General features: G+C 46.1%; 1 protein-coding gene across 2 annotated transcripts in view; it reads right to left on the bottom strand.

Moving 5' to 3' along the window:
* The window catches only part of TMEM181 (transmembrane protein 181), a 70,051-nt gene that overhangs the window by 8,868 nt on the left and 38,382 nt on the right, over positions 1-22,801 (bottom strand). Inside the window, exons 4-12 of one of the 2 annotated variants that reach the window (XM_082475574.1) lie at positions 18,504-18,559; positions 16,659-16,749; positions 15,235-15,356; positions 12,451-12,561; positions 4,173-4,253; positions 2,396-2,495; positions 1,733-1,887; positions 1,403-1,494; positions 365-422 (exon numbers count right to left, since the gene is read on the bottom strand). In XM_082475574.1, coding sequence (XP_082331700.1) covers positions 365-422; positions 1,403-1,494; positions 1,733-1,887; positions 2,396-2,495; positions 4,173-4,253; positions 12,451-12,561; positions 15,235-15,356; positions 16,659-16,749; positions 18,504-18,559 — 866 coding nt within the window. The remainder of the gene's footprint in view (positions 1-364; positions 423-1,402; positions 1,495-1,732; positions 1,888-2,395; positions 2,496-4,172; positions 4,254-12,450; positions 12,562-15,234; positions 15,357-16,658; positions 16,750-18,503; positions 18,560-22,801) is intronic. The other variant, XM_082475575.1, reaches the window with a different exon arrangement.

Raw genomic sequence — 22,801 nt, forward strand, 5'->3', positions numbered from 1 at the left:
TCCGAGCATGGGGCCTGGAACGTAGGAGGTGCTCAATAAACGGCAGTGGCGCCTACTTGTCTCTGCCCGGGATGAGGGCCTGGCTCCCCGCCCTGCTTAGGAAGACAGCGCTATGTGTCCAAGAAAGCATCCAGGCCTGGAGCTCAATTTTCCTGGACCTTGGTTTTCTTTTCTGTGAAATGAGGGGCTGAACTAGATCACCTAGAAGACGATGGGTCTAAACCACACATGAACTTTCTATGGACCTTCCCAAATAACCAGTTGGCAAGCCTGTATCAACACCACAATTTAAGTTACAAAATTCAGCGACTTTTTAAGACAGCAGTTAAAAAAAAATTCCTCTGGCTTCATTAACAATCCTTACCTGAAAATTTCCTGTGTCAACTCGATACTGGTACATTGGATCATGTAATTCATTAATTCTAGAAATACGATGTTATAAAAAAAAAACAACATAGATTAATAACTAGTTTACTTTTTATTTTATACTTTCTCTCACTTGGCTTTCTAAAAAACTTACTAACATAAACTACTTGCTGACCAACAGTAAAAGATTTTTAAAAAGTAATCCTCAATTTATGAGAAATCCCAAATTACCTACTGAAATGCGCACACACTACTAACTTACTGTCCACAGCCATCAGTATGGTGAAGTACAGTATTCATCATCACGAAAATCCCTGTACTAGCTCTCTTTCCATTTTAAGAGCTGTTTTCCAGGCACCTTTTCAACGGCATACATGGGCACCAGGAAATAGATGAGCACACAAAGAAAGCAATAAAAGTAAATATAAACTTCTATGAAGCGCATTTCAAAATGACACTGGGCTGAGACGACAGGCGGGTGGGAAGAGGGAAGCGGAGACGCGACCTGAGTCCTATCATTACTGTGCCAGGTGCCAACATCATACCCCTGAGATGGGACTAGTTTCTGCAGAAAATCCTACTTGGGCGAATCAGGTTGTTACTATGTTAGACTTCTGCGGTGGTGCCATTTGACAGATGGACAAAAATACTAAAGATCAGCCCTGGGAGCTGGTATAAGGATGGGAAGGTTTAAAGACACAAGCCAAAGGAGAAACGTAAAACATCTGGGGACAGTGGCGAACCAGGAGCCGACCTGAGCGTCATTCCTACAAATGGAGTCTCTGCCTCTCGGAAGGAGAAATCTGAAAAGATGTGGTCTTCTTTGTTTTCCACCTTAGACTAGAAGAGTCGTGTACACCTCTAATGCCATTCAAGCAGAAATGGACCCTCAGTTTAAGTCACACTACCAAGTCGTGAAACACTGGGTGACAGATTCCCTTCTGGATGAGTTCACAAAACACAGTCGACTTTGGGTCTGTCCACCTTGTTAAATGCTTTCCAAAACTGAAGTTTCACACATAATAAAATTACTCACGTCTGCCATATTCCGAGGGTAACACAGGCCAACCACAATAGTCCAACAATGAAGAATTTAGGCAAATAGAAAGTCAAGCACTTCCTTTCTCCCTTAAAAAAAAAAAAAAAAAAAGAAATAGAGAAGTTAGTAATTCTAGCAAACTATTACCCCCTCACAGACCACAACGGATCATAGATACTCCAATCATTTCCACACAGCACACACTCGTCTGTTGACTATGAGGCTGAAGACAGGTTCCCAAGGGCGAGTTCACCCTAAGGATTATCACCAGAGTCTGGCACAGAAGGACTGAGTCCCCCACTCCCTCCGGAAGTGCTGACGGCTCACCTGCACCCGGATCCCGTGGTACACGCACAGCCAGAAGAGCAGCAGGGCACACAGGAACACAGACTGGAAGAGGTCGTCCAGCATCCCCGGGAACCAGCTGTTCACCAGGAAGGAGAGGGGGAAGAACGGGTCTGGAAGGCAAAAGGCAGACAGGCCTGGGGAAGGCAGACTTGCCAGCACCTGGCAGGGCACCCCGTCCCCGTGTGAGGGCAGAACTCATGATCGCTTTCCCCCCGGCCAGAGCCATGGGGAAGGTAGTGAACTAAAGGCTGCCTTGTTTTTCAAAAAACCGAAAAGCCAATGAACAGATTGCTCCAGGAATGAGTACCGAGTGCCGTCTGTTCCTGCCAGCCCCTCCTCCCCGCGGCCTGGGAGTCCCGGCGCCGCAGCTCTGGAAGCAGATGCTTTCTGGAGCAGGGCACGAGGAGCAGACAGCACTGCTGCCACCCTCAGCCAAGTCCCAAGACGGTGTCTGCGGCCCTTCCGGGTTTTAACCTCCAGGCAGGGGGAAAGCTGCAGGCGCCCGCCGCGTCCTGGAGCAATGTCCCTCGGGCCGCACGGGGCGCTACCACCTGTTCCTTCAGGGGCCCCCAGGCCACCTCCAGGATGCCTTCCAGCTTTCAACGTTAAAGGGGAAAGCGCCAAAGTAAACATGGCACCTACCGTTGTAAAGCAGCAGCAGAGGCAGGAGAACGGACATCCACTTCTGCTCGATGCCCCAGTCTCGCATGGAAAACTTCCGGAGGGAGTGAGCAAACAGGCACTGCGAACCAGACCAGGCCCCCAGTCACCGTCTCTGCCCACCCCGCCGAGCATCACCTTACGTCTGTCTTCCTAAATCAAAGGTCTCAGTGCCAGCCAAGACCTGCTGAGCCAACCCCTTGCTGAACCGACCCTGAGACCATCAGTGACAACTGGGAGAAGACGGTGAATGGCTGCAAATGAGCCTCGATGAGACGGTCACAGCTGTTCTCACAGGGGCAGGAGGTGACGAGGAATATAATGGCCGTAACCCCCCTGGCCCCCCAGCCTCCTCCTGGGCAGGCTGTTTCTACCAGGCCGGCTCCCACTGAGCCGCAGGGAAGGACCTCCCGGGGCACAGGCCACATGCTCCCAGAGGTGCAACTTTCACAGATGACACCAGCTTCTAGGGAGGCACCAGGGCTCCCAGAGGAAAAGCCAAGGAATGAGGCTTACATATAACCATGGTCAGATGATGTGCTTCTTTTCAAACACCTCCCTGAAGGGGCAGTGGCCCATGGGAGAGGTTTCTTTAAACTCTAAAACATCATACAATTTGTGATTTTTAAGCCTGGAGTCGTTTTGTTTTTTGTTTTTTCCTGCAGTCTAACATAAGCCAATAATTTCCTAAGCAATTTGGACTTCCTGGGCTGATGGACCATTTCCCCCAGTCTATCTGTCAGAATCAGGCCCATTTCTCTTGTTTGAGAACATGGGGCCCTGGGTACCAGCTCTCTGGGCCCCAGAGTACGGCGGCAGAATCCCAGGCAACAGAAATCCTTCAAGAACAGCAAGGATTTCTGACCAAATATAAACAGCAGTTTTCCGCTTTCCTTTAGTGAGTTCACCGGGGTGGGGGCCCTGGCCATCCCAGCTCTCAGGGTACTCTGTGGCCATGTCCTGCCTTCCAGCCACACCCAGATCACCACCGTCTGGCACTTTCCTCACATGTCCCCTGTGAGCCTGTGTCCTTCTGTACACAGTTAGTCTGCGAAGCCACAAGTTCCTTGGGTGGCAAGTGGAGCGGCCACCACTGCTAAGAGCGGACGTCCTAAACGTCACACCTTCTGCGTCAGCACAGGGCAGGCAGCTGACGGGGGCAGGACACCACCCTTCAGGCACACTTCCTTTTCCTCCAGTTTATAACTTCCCACCTTCACTGGCTGGGCCTCTGTGGGGACCGCCTGTACTCTGTGGGTTATCACCCGCCAAAGACACGGTGCACCAGTGGACAGAGACCTCGGATCCCAAATGAGCCGAGAGCCTGCACGTCCAAAGCCCCTCATCTGCAGTCTCCTGAAAAAGCCCAAAGACTGAAAGGTCTGGTCCACTTTTCCAAATGTAAAAACCCAAGAACGTGCTGTATCTGCACTCAGAGAAGGTCATTCAAACGAGGCAGAATCCCTTCCACACAGGTTAAATGGCACTTCTCACTGCACACCGGTGAGAATTCACTTACAAGTCAGTGACCTGTAATTACTGTGACACTACGCAGTGCTTACTTACTAAAGATACCACAGCATTCTTGCAGCACGGCACCCCAGCAGAAATACAGAATATTTAGTACCATCAGGTCGGCCCACTGGATGGAGTGTCTCAGAGTTCAGGTAAATCTCCCGCACTCTAATAACCATAATTTATGAACTAACTTTGCCCTTGTTTGGATTCTGACATGATCTGTTAGGTGAATGGTACTTACAGTGACAACGAAGGTAAGCACCACAAAGACGAATCGGAACCAAATTTCCAAGTGGGAAAATGCAGGGTCGTAAGTCTTCCACTAAAATGGAAAGCAGGAAAACAACTTGAAAAAAAATTCATCTAAAAGGAAGTACACCATATTATTTATTTATTTTTTATATGGTGTGCCCATACAATGGAATATTATTATTTTTTTAATGTCTTCTATTTATTTATTTATTTTTGGCTGTGCTGGGTCTTCACTGCTGCACGAGGGCTTTCTCTAGTTGCGGCGAGCAGGGCTACTCTTTGTTGCGGTGTGCGGGCTTCTCATTGCGGTGGCTTCTCTTGTTGCGAAGCACGGGCTCTAGGCGCGCGGGCTTCTGTAGTTGTGGTGCGCGGGCTCTAGAGCACAGGCTCAGTAGTTGTGGTGCACGGGCTTAGTTGCTCCGCGGCATGTGGGATCTTCCCGGACCAGGGCTCGAACCCATGTCCCCTGCATTGGCAGGTGGATTCTTAATCACTGTGCCACCAGGGAAGTCCCCACCACATTATTAATAATAGTTACCTCTAAATGTGAGACTACAGGTAGTTTAAAATGTTCTCTTACACTTTCTTACATGTTCTAAAACTTTAATACTTAGTACATTTTATTTTTATATTAAAGAACACACACCTTGTACCAAGAGTTGAAAATAGCTTTAAATGGTGGCATACTAATGATGAATCTGGCAGATAAATTATTCTATAATAATAGTAATAGCATCTGGCTTTTAAATCTCATATCAAAGATCAACGCTGTCAATCTCTTTATTAGAAAAAGCCATGCTTTCCATTAAAAGACACAGATTTTTAAACGATGCCAAAATGTAAGTATGATGTTCTAAAAAAGACTGAGTGAAACTTACAGATATGAATCTGAGACAAAAAAAAATACTGTGGAATGACGGTTGTCAGTTCTCGTGCTGAGTGGTCTCACTCATATCAAGTGCATGGCTAACAGAGCCAGGATGAGGCCCCACGTGCTGACAGCAGGTGGAAGGCAGCCCTTCCCACCTCGGTTACCAGCCAGATTCATCACCAGACCCCAGGACACGGCACTGCACTGGGCTAGGGAGCCCCACCATTTTAATGCACTGAATTAAAATCATCTGAGCAATTTGAAAATTGTAACAGATAGAGCAACAGATAGAGTTAAAGACACCAGATTCACCTTACTTGCCTCAAACATTAAATGTATACACACACACACACACACACACAAAGACACTGGACACGAGGCAATGAAGGGCCATAATCTCTAGTTGATGGGGGACAGGTGCACCCCCTGGTCACCCCAAGCCCTGGGGGAACCCGAGCAGAGCCCAGTGGTCTCTGAGTCGCAAACACACCGCTGTGAGTGTAGGGACACAGCTCACCGGCTGTGACTCACAGAACGGAGTACTAACAGAGGTACAGAGCAAGCTCCAGCCACCTGCCTAAGGTCGCCCTCCCCACGTCTTCACCTGAATCCTGATCCGCGCATGAGAGTGAGTAAACCACCCGAGGCCAGGGGAAAATCCCTGAAAGGATCACTGGCACTCACAGAAGGCCAGTAACAGTAAGAAAAATGCACCGTCAGAGGGATATTGTAGCGTGTACTCCAAGCACTCTTACCTCACTGGTGGGGAAAAATTAGCCTTAGACTCAATGCTGCTTTGGTCCCACCTAGCAAAGTTTAAAATCAAGGCCTGAAAAGCACACACTGCTTCCAAGGAACGTTACCACATCCTAGAACAGAGCTCAAGGATATTTATCAGAACACAAAACTCTAGCAATCAATAACGTCTGACATTGAATCAAAAATACCAGACGTGTAAAAAAAGCAAGAAAATATGAAACATGATGAGAAAAAACTAATCAATCAAAACTGACCCAGAAATCGCAGACAACAGAATTAGTAGATAAGGACGTGAAGAAGCTAGAGGAGAGTTTGCACACGTGGAGCAGAGACCTGGAGGGTGGTCAGCAGCAGATTAGACGTCACAGAGGGCACAGACGTGAAGACAGCAAAAGGATCCACGTAAAATGCGACAGAGAGAAAAGACGTCACAGAGGGCACAGACGTGAAGACGGCAAAAGGATCCGCGTAAAATGCGACAGAGAGAAAAGACGTCACAGAGGGCACAGACGTGAAGACGGCAAAAGGATCCACGTAAAATGCGACAGAGGGGAAAACGAACAGAGCGTCAGTAAGCTGTGAGACAACTTCCGGTGGCCTAGTAGATGTATACTTGAAGTCCTCAAATTTCTATTGGCAGGAAGAAGGCAGGAGGATAGAAAAAATATTTGTAGAAATATTGGCCAAATTTTTCCCAAATTTGTTGAAAATTATAAACTCTCAAATCCAAGAAGCTCAATGTACCCTAAGTACAAGAAATACGAAGAAAAGTATACCAAGGAACACCATAATCAAACTGCTTAAATAAGTAAAAGAGAAAAATCCTAAAAAGTGGCGGGAGGGGGCTGGAGGGGCGGAGAACTGTTACAGAGGACAAAGACAGGATGATAGATTTCTTGTCAAAAAGGGCAAACCAGAAGACCAATATTTTCAAAGTATTGTAAATCAAAACCACAATGCAATACCACTACATACCTATTAGAACGGCCAAAACTAAGTAGACTGCCCTACCGAGTGCTGACGAGATGAGGATGTGAAGCAACTGGGACCCTCACACACCGCTGATGGGAATGTGAGACAATACAGCCACTTTGAACCCAGTCTGTCAACGTCCCAAACAGTTAACCAGACCCCTGACACATGACTTAGCATCCCATTCCTAGGTATTTACCCAAGGGAAGTGAAAGCACATGTCCATAGAAAGGTTTGTACACAGAAGTTCACAGCAGTTTTATTTATAACAGCCCCAAACTGGAAACAATCCAAATATCCATGAGCAGGTGAGTGGATAAACTAACTGTGCTATATCCACACAGGGAGCGTCACGCAGCAACACAAAGGAATGAACTACTGATACACCCAACATCACTAATCAGTCTCAAAGTAATTATACTGAGTGCAAGAACCCAAACATACTGTATGATTCCATTTACATAAAATTCTAAAACATACAAACGAATTTGTAATGCAAGCAGAACTATTAACAATTGATGTGAATGGGAAAGTGGAAATCATAGTAATTAAGATCATATGAATTGTGAAGTCAGAGATTCGTATTTACTTAATCTCATTAAACCTCAGATTTCTCCTCCATAAAATAGCTACTTTGAAGAATTATCATAATAATCATAACATTTAAATAAGAGGATGCATATAAAAAGTTTAGTGCAGTGCCTGGCAAAGAGCAAATATTCAGTAAATAATAGCTGCTATTATAAATCCAAAACACTACAGCTATTATGATTATTGCTATACTGTTTACATTTTACAACAGTATCGTTTACGAAACGATCACAGTAATGATTATGAGCAAATGATGGGGGGAGTGTTGATGTGAACATAATATTCAAAAACAAACAAGTATAATACATATCTTAGTTATAGATTTTAAGGCATGATCAAGAAGAGAAAAAAGAAGTGTTACCATCAAGAAAAGACTCGCAAAATACGTTTAAAGTAACAGTGAAGAAAGTACGTATTTTTTTACCCTCAAGAGACTGTAACTCTTTTTATTTTTTTATTTTATTTATTTATTTGTTTGTTTTTTTTTTTACTGTAACTCTTAAGAAAGAAAATAACCATGGACTCCCCAGAAGGAGGGGGGATTCAGTCTTAGGATTCTGTCAGAGGAGCACAAAATAATCAACTTGCACACTTCAAAAATTAGCACTAGAAAACAATGCTTTACTCAATACATAAATAGCTAAATACGCATTTTATAGGGTTGGCCAAAAAGTTCGTTCGGGTTTTTCCGTAACATCCTACGGAAAAACCCGAACGAACTCTTTGGCCAACCCAATAGTTCTAAAATGTGAGTTCATAGGGGAAAGGAGGAGAAAGGTGAGGAGTTGGGGTGAAGAAGAAAGACAACGTTAAACCCCGGCTTCCCCGACTGGATCCTGGGCTGCAATCTGCTGCATGGTGGGTGCTCAATACCTTGCGATGGTGGGGCCAGTCTTACTTGCTCCTGGGGCCCTTCCCCAGCCCTTCCTGCTGTAGGGAAACCACTGCCACCCAGGAGCTCCCTCCAGGAGGCCGCCCTTGTCAGCAGCTGCTGAGCAGAAGCGCCTCTGTGTCCCGCCGAGGCCAGAGCGGCCTCACAGCTCCATCTGGCGTTCACTGGTGCCAAGGGTTTGAAAAGTCTTTCTTTTCCCTAGAGTGAGCCCGAGAAGGCGTGAAGCTCAGAGGACAGGGCCCCAGCCCCTCCGCTACAGACAGCATAGACAGCAGCCCTCCAGCAGCCGTGGGCCCAGTGATGCTGGGGCCAGGAGGGCAACGGTCCACAGGGATCTTGTCAAGCAGTGGTGAGTGCCTGCGCCCTAACAGGAGAGCGGTCACTGGATGGACCCAAGTCTATGGGTTTAAATATAAGTCTTTTAGTCAATATATTATGCATTTCCGTTGCACCAATTTACACTTTCACTAGCAGGGTATGAGAGCTCTGGCAGCTCCACATCCTTGCCAACTTTGACATTTTTTTGCCTTTTTCATTTTAGCCATTCTGGTGGGTGTGTAATAGCATCACTAAGATACTCTAAAGATTTACTGTATTCATTTTACTTCGTTTGCTTCCAAAAAGGAATGAAGGTAGTTTATAATAAAAATCCAGACTAGACAGAAACCATTTTAAAGGATTTTTCAAAGGTAAAACAGTAAAGAAAGAGGGTAATTATACCAGCAACCCATGCCAGGATGTTAGTAATTACTACAACTCAGCATAAAACATCTTTCGGAGACTTGTAGCAGCTAATACCAAAAGAGAAATGTGAAGAGCTATACAGCTTTCATTCTCTAATAAAAGGAGTTAAAACAAATGGTCAAAGGAATTCTGTTTGAAAGTTTAGATGAGAGCTCACAGCATAATGGATATTGCCTTCAACAGCAATTTTATAAAAGATATAGAAACACTTTGCATAAGATTCTCTAATTTCTTAATGCATCTCTAGACAAGCTGTAGGCATAATGTGAACTTGTGACTCTCTCAGGTAGCTCTGAACTTCTCAGAGTGAACGGCTGGACTGTATCTTAGACTTCCTCTTTCAAATACCAGTTGCTTTTTTTAAAAACAAATAATTTTCCCTCCTGATGATAAATATAATTAATAAAAGCTCATTATTAAAAATAGAGGGGAAAAAAAGAAAATAAACATTAACCCCACCACCCAGAGATGGTCTTCAGTTTTCTAAAATACAAAATTTTAATTAACACTTTTAATTCATGTACTTTTCTTTTTTAAAAAAAGATCAGTATGTGGTTTGTGCTATCTATCCTACTTTGTGACCAGTTTATTATTTCAACAGGTACAGAAGAACTAATTTATTTATTTAACCAGAATATTCCTGCTGAAATACAGATTTCTCCCAACTTCCTGCTATGGGAACATGTTTGAACATAAATCTTTGTGGACATTTTTAATTATTTCTTTAGAATAAACTCCTAGAAGTAGAACTACTAGGTCAAAAAGAACATACACATATAGGCTTTGATACATTGCCAAACTGGTCCCCAAAGTTCAACCAATTTACACCCGATTAACCTGTATGAGAACTTGTGTCCTTACATTTCACCAACGCTAAATGTGATTTTTCTTGTTGGTGTTTTGACTATTTGCCAGTTTGATAGGCTTTAAAAAAAAGACATTCCTTCTTGTATTCTCTGATGTTTTGGTTTGCATTTCAAAGGTTTGTTGGCCATTTGAATTTCTTATTTGGTGAAGTGCTATGCTGTTATTCTTCAATTACAAACCTAACTGTTGCCAGACCCTCTGCTGTTACTGGGAATACAGAAATGTACCAAAAATGGAGAAAAATCTTAGGTGATATCCCTCACAAACCCCGAGAGTCCTACGTCTCAGCTTTCTGGATTCCGAGGAGAGCTATCAAAACAAAGCTCTGGCTGTTGGCATCATTCAAGGAGAGCTGCTCTGACGGCAACTTCCTCATTGAGCCCTAAGATGAGATCACATGGCCTGCCTTCGACCAGCAAGGGTGGAATGACGTGAACCAGGTTTACCTGAAACATGTATCAAATTATTTAGGAATAAGTTTAAGAGGAAATGTAAATAGATACAAAAGCTGGAAGGAGAGAACCACAATCAAAAACAAACAAAACAGTGGCCCAAGCCCACATAATAGGGCTGGGGTGAGGTAAACCCTGTGGGGAAAACTGCTGAGCACTTTGATAAAGGGCTTGTAGGGGATGACGTCCCTATAAAGATGGCAGAAAGGAGCGATCCCTCGCTGGGAAAACATGGTGCTCTTTTCTTTCCGCATTCTCCAATCAGAAGGATGCGAAACAGCAAAGTCTAAAGCACAGATGTTATCACAAGGTGAGTCCAAAGAGTGCCTGAGCTCACGGCATCTGTCTGAGGCCCCATCTGGGTTCAACCTCTGCATCGTGAACCTGAGGACACAGGCAGAATGCTAATCAGATCTTCTGAAGACAGAGTTTGAGGAAATCATTCGCACAACAAGGAACAGAATCCAGATTCAAGCTCAAAGATCGGGAGAGACTGGGGAGGAAGCTGAAAGCACTGAGAAGAAATTCAGGAGCAGAGTGGGGCGTCTGAGCAGCGTCTGAACTGTGAGAAACCCACCACAGGAGCCCGGGATGAACGAGACTAGGCTGAACAGCAGAATAAGCCCGCGGGGTCCGACACGTGATGCAGCTTCTAGAGGAGCTGTCACCTGGGGGGGCCACCTGCTCCCTCCCCAGGGGGGCACCCCTCTCGGCCAGGCTGACTCGGGGCCATGGGGAGGAAACCTGGAGTCTGAGGGGTCCAGAAGTCACACCCCCGGGGCTTTGTGAAGGAAAGGAAAAACCTCAGAGACAGCCTTCTTCAAACACCTGCGGAGCCATCAGGCAGATGAAGAATAAACAAACTCGCTTTGGGTAGTCTAGAGACAGGACATGAAGAAAAGTAGCGAGACCGTAACAACGGCTACCATTTGTCAAGCTCACAACGAGCAGGCGGTGGGCATGACCCCAAGCCCAGCCGACCTCCAGAGGCCTCCCGGGAAACAGAGAGAATCGCAGAGGTGGGAGGGCCCGAAGGGTGCAGGAGGGCTCCCACACACCACAACCTCTCGGCAAAGGGGACCCCTTTGTCCAAATAAAAACCTGTGTATAAACGTTCACAGCAGCGTTATTCACAATAGCCAAGAAATGGAAACAACCCAAAAGCCCATCCACCGATGAATGGATACACAAAAGGTAGCACACACGTACAATGAAATATTATTTGGCAAAAGAGGAATGAAGTGCTGTTACCAGAAGAGCACAGATGAACTTTGAAAACACTGTTTAGTGAAAGAAGTCATTCACAAAAGAGCACAAAGTATATGATTCCATTCATATGAAATGTCCACTACAGGCAAATCCATACAGAGAGAAAGCAGATTAGTGATTGCCAGGGGCTGGGGGAGGGAGAAATGAGAAGCGACTACTAATAGACTTCTTTTATGGCCTGCGAATTACATCTCAAAAGAGCATAATTTAAAAAAGGAACCCACTGGCACCTTCCTTTAATAGTCACAGCTGTATGAGGTAGCTATTTTATAAGGAAACAGAGGCACAACAGTGTCAAACTGTAAATGGTGGTGCTGGGACCTGAACCCAGCTCTTCTGGCTGATCTAACACCCGTGTCCCTAGTCACCCTGATGATTATTCTGACTCCCAACAAGCGGCAGGAACAAGGAGGCTGATTTCAGCCGGACATGAGACAGGAATGTCTAACCATCAGAGCTGCATGATTCGGGGCAGACAGGCACGTGAGAGCAGGGACCCTTCACCAAGAGGTCTGGCAGGGTCTGAAGACCACTCACAGGCCTGGAGAAGGGGGTCCTGCCTTCCTTGGAGGGTACACCTGGCAACTTCTCCATTACCTCCCAACTGGAAGGCTACTCTCTCTCCTAAATCTTAGAACACCATGGTTTTCCAATTCCATGTTGTTTCTTTAAGCAATTGTGGTCCCATGTATGTAAGAAACTGGTTTTTCTACAGTTTTTAGAACTGTACATGTCTTCCCCTGTCCAAAATAACATGATTTCGATGCTGTGATTTATTTCAGTCATTCCACAAAGAATGGAAGCTAAACAAATGAGCCACGGAAACGCTGTGGTCAGCTGGTATACTTACGGTGAAGTTCATTTCCTTGATGCGTTCCTTCAGGTGTTTGAATCCCACAGTCACTGTATATTGAGTGTAATTCAAGTAGCTGAGGTGAGCCACAATAATTTCTGCACATTTCTGCAAATGCACAAGGAAGATCTGTGTCTTTAAAGCAAGCAAGACTCACTCTTGAACCAACTGACCCACGAAGTAACACATTCCAACAACAGATGATCCAAGAGATCATCTCCAGGGAACTTGCCAGACCCTCAGAAAAATTCAGATGCCAGCCAAAACCAGTTCTTAGAAAGAACCAAATGGATATATTTAGAAACAAATAATACATGGTTTACAATCATTAGAACCTTTCTACTTCATACAATTCAAAATAATATGTCACCTAGAGAACAGACTTGTGGTTGCCAAGAGGGAGGGGAAATGGGGGAGGGATGGATTGGGATTAGCAGATGCAAACTATTACATATAGAATGGATAAACAACAAGGTCTTCCTGTACAGCACAGGGAACTATATTCAATATCCTGTGATAAACCATACTGGAAACGAATATAAAAAAGAATGAATATATGTATAACTGAATCACTTTGCTGTACAGCAGAAATTAACACGATATTGTAAATCAACTATATTTCAATAAAATAAATTTTAAAGCTAATAATGTCACCCGCATAAAAAAGTAAGTTAATGCAACACAAACCTGACGCTTCCACACATACACTAGTGCAGGAGGCACGTCAGCTAAGACACAACAGATCAGACCCCTCGGCCTAACTTTCCTCCTCGGCCCACTTCTGCAACTGCTGTAATGATGCACAGAGTGGATTATGTATTTATTTTCCTCCACTAGCCTGTCGTTCCCACGCAGAGTCCCCTGCAATCTCTTGAAGTGTGTGGTGTGTGTGCCCACTGGCCGGCTGAGCCCCTTGCTTTCGTCCCTTCAGAATTAAGAATCGGGTCTGCTCAGGTCTCCTTTATTTCAGAGAGGTGAGGGGAAGGAAACCCACCCTCCAGGTGTGAATTTAGGTGTGGACTCAGTGGCCAGGCCAGCATGCCCCTCGGGCCCCGACAGAAGGCCCCTCCCTGTGCCACGAGGAATCTGGCCACGGCCCAGAACAAGCAGGCCGTCCTGTGGCACTTGTTGGAGTCTGGGGTCTGAACTGGGCAGTCACCCTGCCGTTGAGCAAAGGCTTTCCAAGCCAGGACTGCCCGAGGTCGGGTAGGAAAACAGACCTGAGTGTCACGTAAGAAGCTTAAGAAGATAGGAAGGCAGTGGGCGGGGAGAGGGAGCTGATGCAAGGGACGGGGAAGAAGGCAGAGGAGAGGCAAGAGCATGGCGCGGGGGACTGGTGGGCCTCCTGGCCCAGTCTGCGCGGGACGGAGAAGCCACTGCTGGTGCAGTGGTCCCTTCAGACCGCACACCTGTCGCCCCTCCTGTCTATTCAGGACGGTGGGGGTGCCTGGACCCTCACGCCGGCGCGAGCAGCACGAACTCTCACCTTCCTAACCCACCTCCGTCCTCACCACTCGCCGCCAACCCCAGGGGAGGCGTGACCCCCTGCTTTACAGACGAGGAAAATACAGTTTAGAAACTGGCACAGCCCCGCGCGCACGGGCGATGAACGGAGGACGTGGGAGAGTCGGGGCACTTCTGCTGCTTCCCCGGGCTCCGCTGCCTAGGTCCACCCAACGAGCCAGGGCAGAGCCGCGGCGCAGGGCGCAAGCAGACGCTGCCACGACTGTGCTGGGCGGGGTGCACCGTCAGCTCGGCCTTCCTGCAGCCCAGGCCCCTCGGGCGACGGTTCGGACCCATCTCAGGATCTCCTAGCAGACATCGACACAGAGGGGCCAGAGCCAGCGGCCAGCCTCTGAACGGGAAGCCTCCCTCTCCGAATTCTTTCTCGCCAGGAAAAACTGTCCAGTATCTGTTACTAACCAGGCGCTGTGTGCGGGTGTTAAGGGCACAGGCTTCGGAATAAAAGAGCCTGGGCGGAGGGGGCCTGGTCCCGTCCCTCACGATCCGTGTCATCTTGGGCAAGTGCTTTGGCCTCTCTAAGCCTCAGTATCTTCGTCTATGAAATGGGGCTCTAACAACAGTTCCTGCTCGTGGGCCTGCTCTGGGGACAGAATGAGACCATGTATGGACAGTACCCGCCACGAGGCCACTTCTTAATCCTATAACCAAACGCAATCCCTTTGGATGCTCCCACGCGTGCTGTCCCACGACCCGTTAGGTCCCAGCGGGGCCTCCTTGCTACAGCAGGATCTGGTTCCGACTCTCGGGGTTCTGACGGAATACGGCATCAACAAAACCTAGAGCGAGGGCTCCTTTCCCACTGTGGACCATCGGTCTCCTAGCCCAGAGCCACATGCTGCACCCTGGAGTAGACGCTCAAAAGAGGACGCCACTCTTCCCAAGAGGCCTGGGTCCCGGCGTCCCGAATAGATCAGGGAGTTCATCCCACAGCTGGAAATAAACCAAGGCCCCAGCAATCAGGAAAGACCACAGGACAGCGGCAGGCCGCCCTCCTGTGAGACAGGCAGCCGGTCAAGTCATCTGTGGATGCACCAGGCAGGGGGCTACACTGGCAGTAAACACAGGCACCAGGGTGTGTGTATGTGTACATGTGTGCATGTGTGTGTGTACGCATATAGGAATTTACAAGGTATCAGTGTATACAGTCAGATGGGTTTTCCATGCCGTCATTGGTATGACTCAGTTTTTTTACCTAAGAGAGCAACTCCGTAAGAGCGCAGCAAGATGACTCACCACGGACCAGTCAAACGCACTCACCCCTGCACATGTGAGGGTCCTCGTCCGATTGTGAACTTTATTATGAACGAACATGGTGGTCCCGTCCTGACCTACACCATCGACCTTAACGGTCATGGTGAAGTTTGTCTGAATAGCTGTTTCTACAAAAGAAAGAAATCCAGTGTTAAGAGACCACGAGAGGCCGTCACACCTGCAGAAGTGCCTGCCTGGCTGCGCGTCGGCCCGGGAAGGTTCTGGGACGCACCAGCCTCCCCATATCTGCCAAGCTCACACTTGCCAGCCAAGTCCAGCCCTTCCGTGAACTTGTTTCTCACCCACCCCCAAGTTTCATTTCACAAAAGGGCAAATATTTCATGGCTAATAAAACTTTATTTTTTAATTTCCCATATAAATTTTAATTTAACTGCATACCAAAATAAAAACAGGTTTCTTATTTTTTCTGATTATATATAATTCATTATTTTTCTGATTATATGCTCATTGTTTAAATATATCAAAGACCAAAAATATAAAGCTGGTATTAAACACGTATAACGCCACAACCAGAGAAACTATAATTTCACGTTTGTGTCCATCCTTCCAGACTGTTTTCTAGACACACAAATATATAGTGATATCAAATTTATTTATGCTTTTTAACATGTTATAAAAAGAGGTTAATTTTTTTGTAATATGCCTTTTTTTCACTTAATTTACTGCAGTCATTGGGTTATCTTTTCAAATTCTTTCAACCAAAGTGCTTCCTCTAAATCACAGTACATAGAAAACGATGTGGAGCATCTTCTCGGTTCTCAGGGAGGGTGCCTGACCGGGTCGCCCTAGGTGGACAGAGCGAGGCCGTTATAAACTGTGAGTGCTTTGGGCAGGCGTTCTCAGCCTCAGCACCATGGCTGTTTTGAGGTCAGGTAATTCTCTCCTGTGAGGAACTCGTCCTGTCACTGTAGCATGTTTACCAGCATCCGTGGCCTCCACCCACTGGATACTGACAGCACTCCCTGCTCCCCAGCTGTGACAGCCATGTCACAAGGTCTCCAGACACTGCCAAGTGTCCCTGCAGGACAGAACCATTGCCTTAGGACATCAGGACTTAACTCTCTCCCAGAAGCCCACTGGAAAAGGCTGCAGCCACAGTACCGACACCGTACAGCCACGGAGCTAGGCTTCACCGCTATCCCGAAGGATGACCGGTATCCCGAAGGGTGACCGCTATCCCGAAGGATGTCCAGTATCCCTGAGGGCCGACGGGTACTCCCCAAGTGCTGCAACATAACTTTCCTTGGAGGACATTTAAGGGGCTCCCAACTTGCTGGTATTAAAAAGAATAATCACCACCTTATAATCCATCTTTGAGCACTTGCTGAAAGATTTTAAAGCTCTTTAAACCTTTCAAATATGGTGCTCTGTACAAAAAAAAAGTCATTCTACAATGTCAGGCTTCATACCTTTTGAATGATCCAACTCGACAACACATGTCAGCCATAGTTGCTGATTATATGTAGACAGCGGGTTTGAAAGTATTTGAACTGGCTTTAGCTGAGGCAAAAAGAAAAAGAAGTTAAAAAATCCATGTGATCTCTTCAGTTGCACCTACCCAACGTCTCGCCTTAACATACAAAATCTACATTTACAAAAAAGGTTGGAGTGTTAGCTCTGAAACAGAAACATGTAGTTTTCCTTTAGTCAATATAAGTAAAATTCTGCCTTTCAAAAAAATAAAGGACTAACTTTCTGCTGCAATTCACTTGTCTCTCATGAAAACTTCTAAAGCAGGCAGTCTCCACTACCTATAGCCTTGGGACAATATACCTACTTAAATACCAAGAAAAGGCCATCTTAAAGAAAAAAATTAATGTGCATAAGATGATACATATAATAAGATAATAAAGGACACCAACAAATATTTTCATATTCACAAGAATCATTTTTTTTTTAGTACCAATATGCCAGACATGTCACTGACATCTGTCATTTTCAGCTTTAACGGCCCTAGAGAGAGAAATTAGAGGGGACCACATTGCCAGTGGCGTTTCTGCAGTGTCTGCTGAAAAACACAATACTGGTGTCTAACAGTAAGGGACACAGAAGGAGTTGCCTGAGGAGCCCGATCCTAGCTCCAAAGACAAGCATTATTTGAAGGTAAATGGGTAGTTTTTGTGTTTTAATGCTTCTGGCGGACCTCAGGGAAACTCCCTGTGCCCAGAGACTTGCCCCAAAGCCACCAAGACAATGAAACCAACTGGAGGATGATCTATAACCTTTCAGAAGTGAGGACCATCTTTTGGAAGCGAGTCAGTTCCGGGGGACGGCTGCTATTTTCAGTGTCAAAAAAGGACTTACATCCTGAGACGGAAATTTTAAAAGACCAAACTATGGTCAGGAAACCCTATGGCAGCACCTCTTCAAATAGATCCTCAATCTGAGAGTTAAGGAAAATAAAGAAATGCCAACAAAAAGAAAAAGTGATGATAGGCCAAACGAGGGCCCAAAAGGTAAGTTTTCGGACATTTTTCTCCTTTTGCTTTTTTGAGAATCGGAGGTGGAAACCTAGCAGGGAGCTGGGAGAACGAAGATGGGGGTGGGGTGGTGGTGGGATATTGGGGTCAAATAATCAGATTTAAGCCACACACCTTACAAGGCAGTGAGAATGTGGGACGACTGCTTTCAGTTTATAGATGAAGATACTTCGATATCAGAAAAAGAAAAGGCTTAGTTGTTTGGGCTCTCACAAAAGTTAGCATTCATTAAAGAAAACCAAAATTTTCCAAGTGGAAGGACCTCTGTTTTTCTCTAAAGATGGTAAAGAATCAAGGCACATTTTATTTTTTAAAAAAAGAAAAGAAACAGGATTTTTCATTTAAACTGAGTTCATGCAAGAAATACCAAACAATCATTAGAAAAAAACTGTTACCGTTAGAAACCTGACATAAAGACCACTTCTTAACTTAGGCAAATATAATAAAAAAGAGTCAGAAACCTAAGTGAGCATCGTTAGAATTTATAATCTAATAAGTCTTGCGCACGGGAGGAATCAGGAGGAGTTAAGCAGCCTTTGGAAATGAATTGCTGCTCCCTAAGAGGTAACATCACCATCCTTTCTCAGCACTCAGGTAACTATTACAGCAGAAAAGGTAATTTTAGCAAACGAGGACCCAGAGGCCAGCAGCTGACGGTAGAGTGAGAAATGTGTGTTGCCCGAGAAGCAAGCTGCCGGGCAAGGGGGGGTGGGTTTGACCTTAATGACACTTTAAGCAGGACCATTTCTTAGTGACCCTTAGACCCAGTCTTACCTCTTTGCTATTATTTAGTGAAAAATTAGCTGCAGAAGTCTGGATCACTTTGGGTCCTAAAGTGTAACAGAGAAAGAAAAAAGCAGGTTATAACTATATTGATAATTAATGTTGAATTTTTTCAAATGCCAAGAAAGACTCATATATTATACAGAGGTAGTCTTTTTCCTGGTCTATCTTTGAAGGTTTTATATATATATATATATATATATATATATATATATACACACACACACACACACATATATATACACGCACATACATAAACACACACACACATACGTGTAAAACATACAAACATGGGAACACAGGCACACAGTACCCACTCTGCTGCACGTGCTAACCGCCCAACGCAGGTGAACACAACATGACCCCATGCAATGCACACGACGTCCACGGGGCTCTGTGTGTGCAGACCCCCTCCCTTGCTCTCTGGGAAGGCTCTCCCAGGAGGGCGTGGATCCAAGAAAGCATTAACGACACAGACACTATCTGTATATTTTGTATAAAGATTCCTGCTAAAAAAATTAAGACACATTTATCCATTCATCCAATTAATCCAATCTTCCAAATTATTAAGTTGAGGATATTAAAAAGAAAAGTATATATACTAACAATATACCCAAGGCTTTTCCCAAAATAACATAAACAAGCTTCATAGAATCTTACACTGTAATATTTCAGAGCTTTGGCCTTAAAAGAAGTAGTCAAAGGAAACACTGTGAACCTGATTTCATTTACAACCGGGTTTGTTCTGAAGCAAACCCTCGCAGCTTGTGACGCCAGTGTTCCGGCTGCCTCCGAGGCCACGCCCAGCCTGTTGCCAACCACCCTCCACTTGGAGGAGGAGATACCTGAGTACAAACCTCAACCAGTGCAGGAGCATGTCTCTGGGGCACATTCTTGCAGGCTGAGCAGAGATGTCTCTGCGTAGGAAGGAGGCGTGCACCCCCAGAGAGGCTTATTTCTCTTTTTTTTAAAATAAATTTATTTATTTATTTATTTATTTTTGGCTGCATTGGGTCCTCGTTGCTGTGCACGGGCTTTCTCTAGTTTCGGCGAGCGGGGGCTACTCTTCGTTGCGGTGCGCGGGTTTCTCACTGCGGTGGCTTCTCTTGCTGTGGAGCACGGGCTCTAGGCGCGTGGGCTTCAGTAGTTGTGGCACGCAGGCTCAGTAGTTGTGGCTCGCGGGCTCTAGAGCGCAGGCTCAGTAGTTGTAGCTCACGGGCTTAGTTGCTCTGCGGCATGTGGGAACTTCCCGGACCAGGGCTCAAACCCATGTCCCCTGCATTGGCAGGTGGATTCTTAACCACTGCGCCACCAGGGAAGTCCCAGAAAGGCTTATTTCCAACGGATTCACAATCGGAGTGAACTCCTGTCCCAGGAAGTAAGGCAGCCTGGCTTCTCAGGAAGAACTGAGAACTGGGAGTCAGGAAAGTCTAGACTCGAGTCTCAGCTAACAGGCTTTCTGGACCTCATTTCCTCATCTGCAAAACGAGGTGACTGACCCAGTGGTCCCTTGGGCACTCTGAACTCTGAAATCCTAATAACCTGACTACAGAAAGTTAACTAGGAGCAGAGGACTTGTGTGTCTAATCGACTGGGCCACACGGTGCCCAGATAACTGGCTAAACATTACTCTGGGTGCGTCTGTGAGGGTGTTTCTGGATGAGAGTACCTCTTGAATCAGTAGACTAATTAAAGCAGACTGCCCTCCCAATGTGGGTGGGCCTCACCCAAATCACTGAGGGCTTGAACAGAGCAAAAGGCTAAGTAAGGGAGAATTTGCTCTCTTCCTCGGGGCTCTCTGTCTTCAAGCTGGTACATGAGTCTTCACCTGTCTTCAGACGCAGGAACACTTACACCATCGGCTTTCCTGGGTCTCCAGCTTGCCGACTGCAAACCGTGCAGCTTCTCAGCCTCCATAATCATGTGAAACACTTCCTTATAATAAAATCTCTCTCTCTCATCCGCCCCCGCCCCCCACCGCCATCTCTCTCTCTGTATCTCTTATCGGTTCAGTTTCTCTGGAGAACCCAGACTAACACAGATTTTGGTACCAAGAGTGGTTCTAGAGGAACAGCATGTTAAGGGTGAGTATTCTATCCTGGTTCTGGGGTTTCTGGAATTGGTTCTCTAACCTGATTAAAGATGCTAATGACTGTATGTTCAGTAGTAAGGAGAGCACTGATAGTTCATGAACATATGCAAAATATTTCCATTAGACACTCCTAATCAACCATCTACTATGAGAAGCAAGGAGGTAAGTGACTCTGTTTACGATACTTTAGAACATTCTTGGAAAACTAACAAACGTAATGAGGCTCGCTGGTTGCTCCTAACGTCACTGGACAAAGTGGTGAAAGAAAAGGATGAGCTCAGGGATTTGAATTCCCAGCTCAAGTGCCACACCCACGATCTGAAAGCTTCTACGTGTGCCCTGAAGGAGACCCTTATTTCCTACGGCCACAGTGCTGAGACTGCTGAAAATCAAACCGGAATCTCATCCAGTGACTGGCTGAGTTACACCACAGAACTCCCAGCCTCGCAGGGTGTCTCGATGCTAAAGCGACTGCGTTGACTGGGAGAGAACGGGATCCTGTTCCGGGGACGTGCAGGAAGGTCCTGATGAAGCTGGGGACATGGAGCTGCTCAATTCTCATGAGTCCTTTCCCAGTGGAAGTTCTCCCCATTCCCGGTGGAAGTGGCCTTCCCACCTCCTCCTGTGGGATTAGCCCTGCATCGCCTAAGGAATCAGTCGTGGCCTCCACTGAGGCAGCTGCCGGGCAGGACGACGCTGGTCCTCCTCGGGACCCACCCCCCACCCCTCTTCACCTCTAGACCTATAACTAGACTCACACCCAGCAGGCCCAGAGGTGAGGAACGTGACCCATGAGGACATGTGCTGCACTCCAGAAGAACTACTTGAGTTTTCCGATTTATACAGACAGAAGCCCAGGAAACACGTATGGGATAATGGTGGAAGGAACATAAAGTTGTCTCAGGCCAAACTTAATGGATGTGGGCTCACTAAAAAGAGATTCTGCACTGAAAGTTGTAGCTCAGGTAGTCGGAAAGGAATGGGTCTGATTGGGTGGTTGATTGGGTGGCTGGCTAAAACGCGGACCAAAAGGTGGCTCCCAGCGAGTGAATTAGAAACGCTGCACCTGTTCAGGTTTAATGCAGAGGAGGGGAATCAGAGGCTTAGGGAGTTGGATTGCTAGGGTGGCTCTGTCATTTAAGACCTACTGGGAGATCCCAGAAGACATACCTTTCACCACTACTGTGAGAAATAAATTTGTGAGGGGAGACCCGAGCATCCTTAAAGAGCTCTATGACTGCCCTTCTCTGCAGGCCAGGCCTTACCATGGGAACTGCAGTCCCTGAGTTGGGAAAACAACATGCAGTAGGAATAACTGGATCCCAGCAGTGGCGGGGCCGTGTAAGATGAGGTGGGTGAGCTCACATAATGGACAGCAGAGGCACAGCAGCAGTCAGAATAGCCCGATTCCTGCAGACCTACAGCGTTAGCTAACTGATCATGGTGTTCCTAGAAGTGAAAGACATAGGAAGCCTACCAAATCATTACTTGATCTGCATAAGCAGGAAAGTTCTAGGTCAAGTGAACAACAGCCTAACCTGTATCATAAAAACAGAGAATGACAACTCATCAGTAGTTTCCAGATTTGAGCCAGTTTACAGACCCAAAGGTCCTTGAACAAAGGGAAGGTTGGGTCCCCTTAAGAAAGCACCCCAGTACACTGCCGAGCATTTATACTGTTAATCATTCGCCCAAAGAAACCTTCAGCCTTTTACCAGGACAAATGCATCAAGGGAAAAAAATCAGACGTTTTCGGAACGACTGGACACTGGCTCTGAGCTGACACTAATTTCAATGGAGAACTACAACAACCCAATTCAGGCAGGAATACTAATGGCCCAGACTCTTCAGGAGTGAAGGTTTGGGTCATCCCACCAGGTAAAGAACCACGACCAACTGAGGTGCTTACTGAAGGCAAATGAAATGTGGAACAGATCATGGAATAAGGTAGTTATAAATAGCAGCTATGACCACCTGACTAGTTACAGACACAAGGACTTTTTAACTTTCATGAATATTTCCTCCTTACTTTGTCATGAGTATGTCTGCGTGCATAAATACATATACTAAGCAAATACCTTTTTCTTTTCCCTCTCTTATTCCCTTATCAAGTAACAGAAGCTGTATTATTGCCTTTATATCACAGTATTTAAGTTACAGGATACGAAGAAGAGTAAACATCACGCAAGGACACTAC

This window comes from Balaenoptera physalus (genome assembly GCF_965194825.1).
Source record: "Balaenoptera physalus genome assembly, chromosome: 9".
NCBI classification, from domain to species: Eukaryota; Metazoa; Chordata; class Mammalia; order Artiodactyla; family Balaenopteridae; genus Balaenoptera; species Balaenoptera physalus.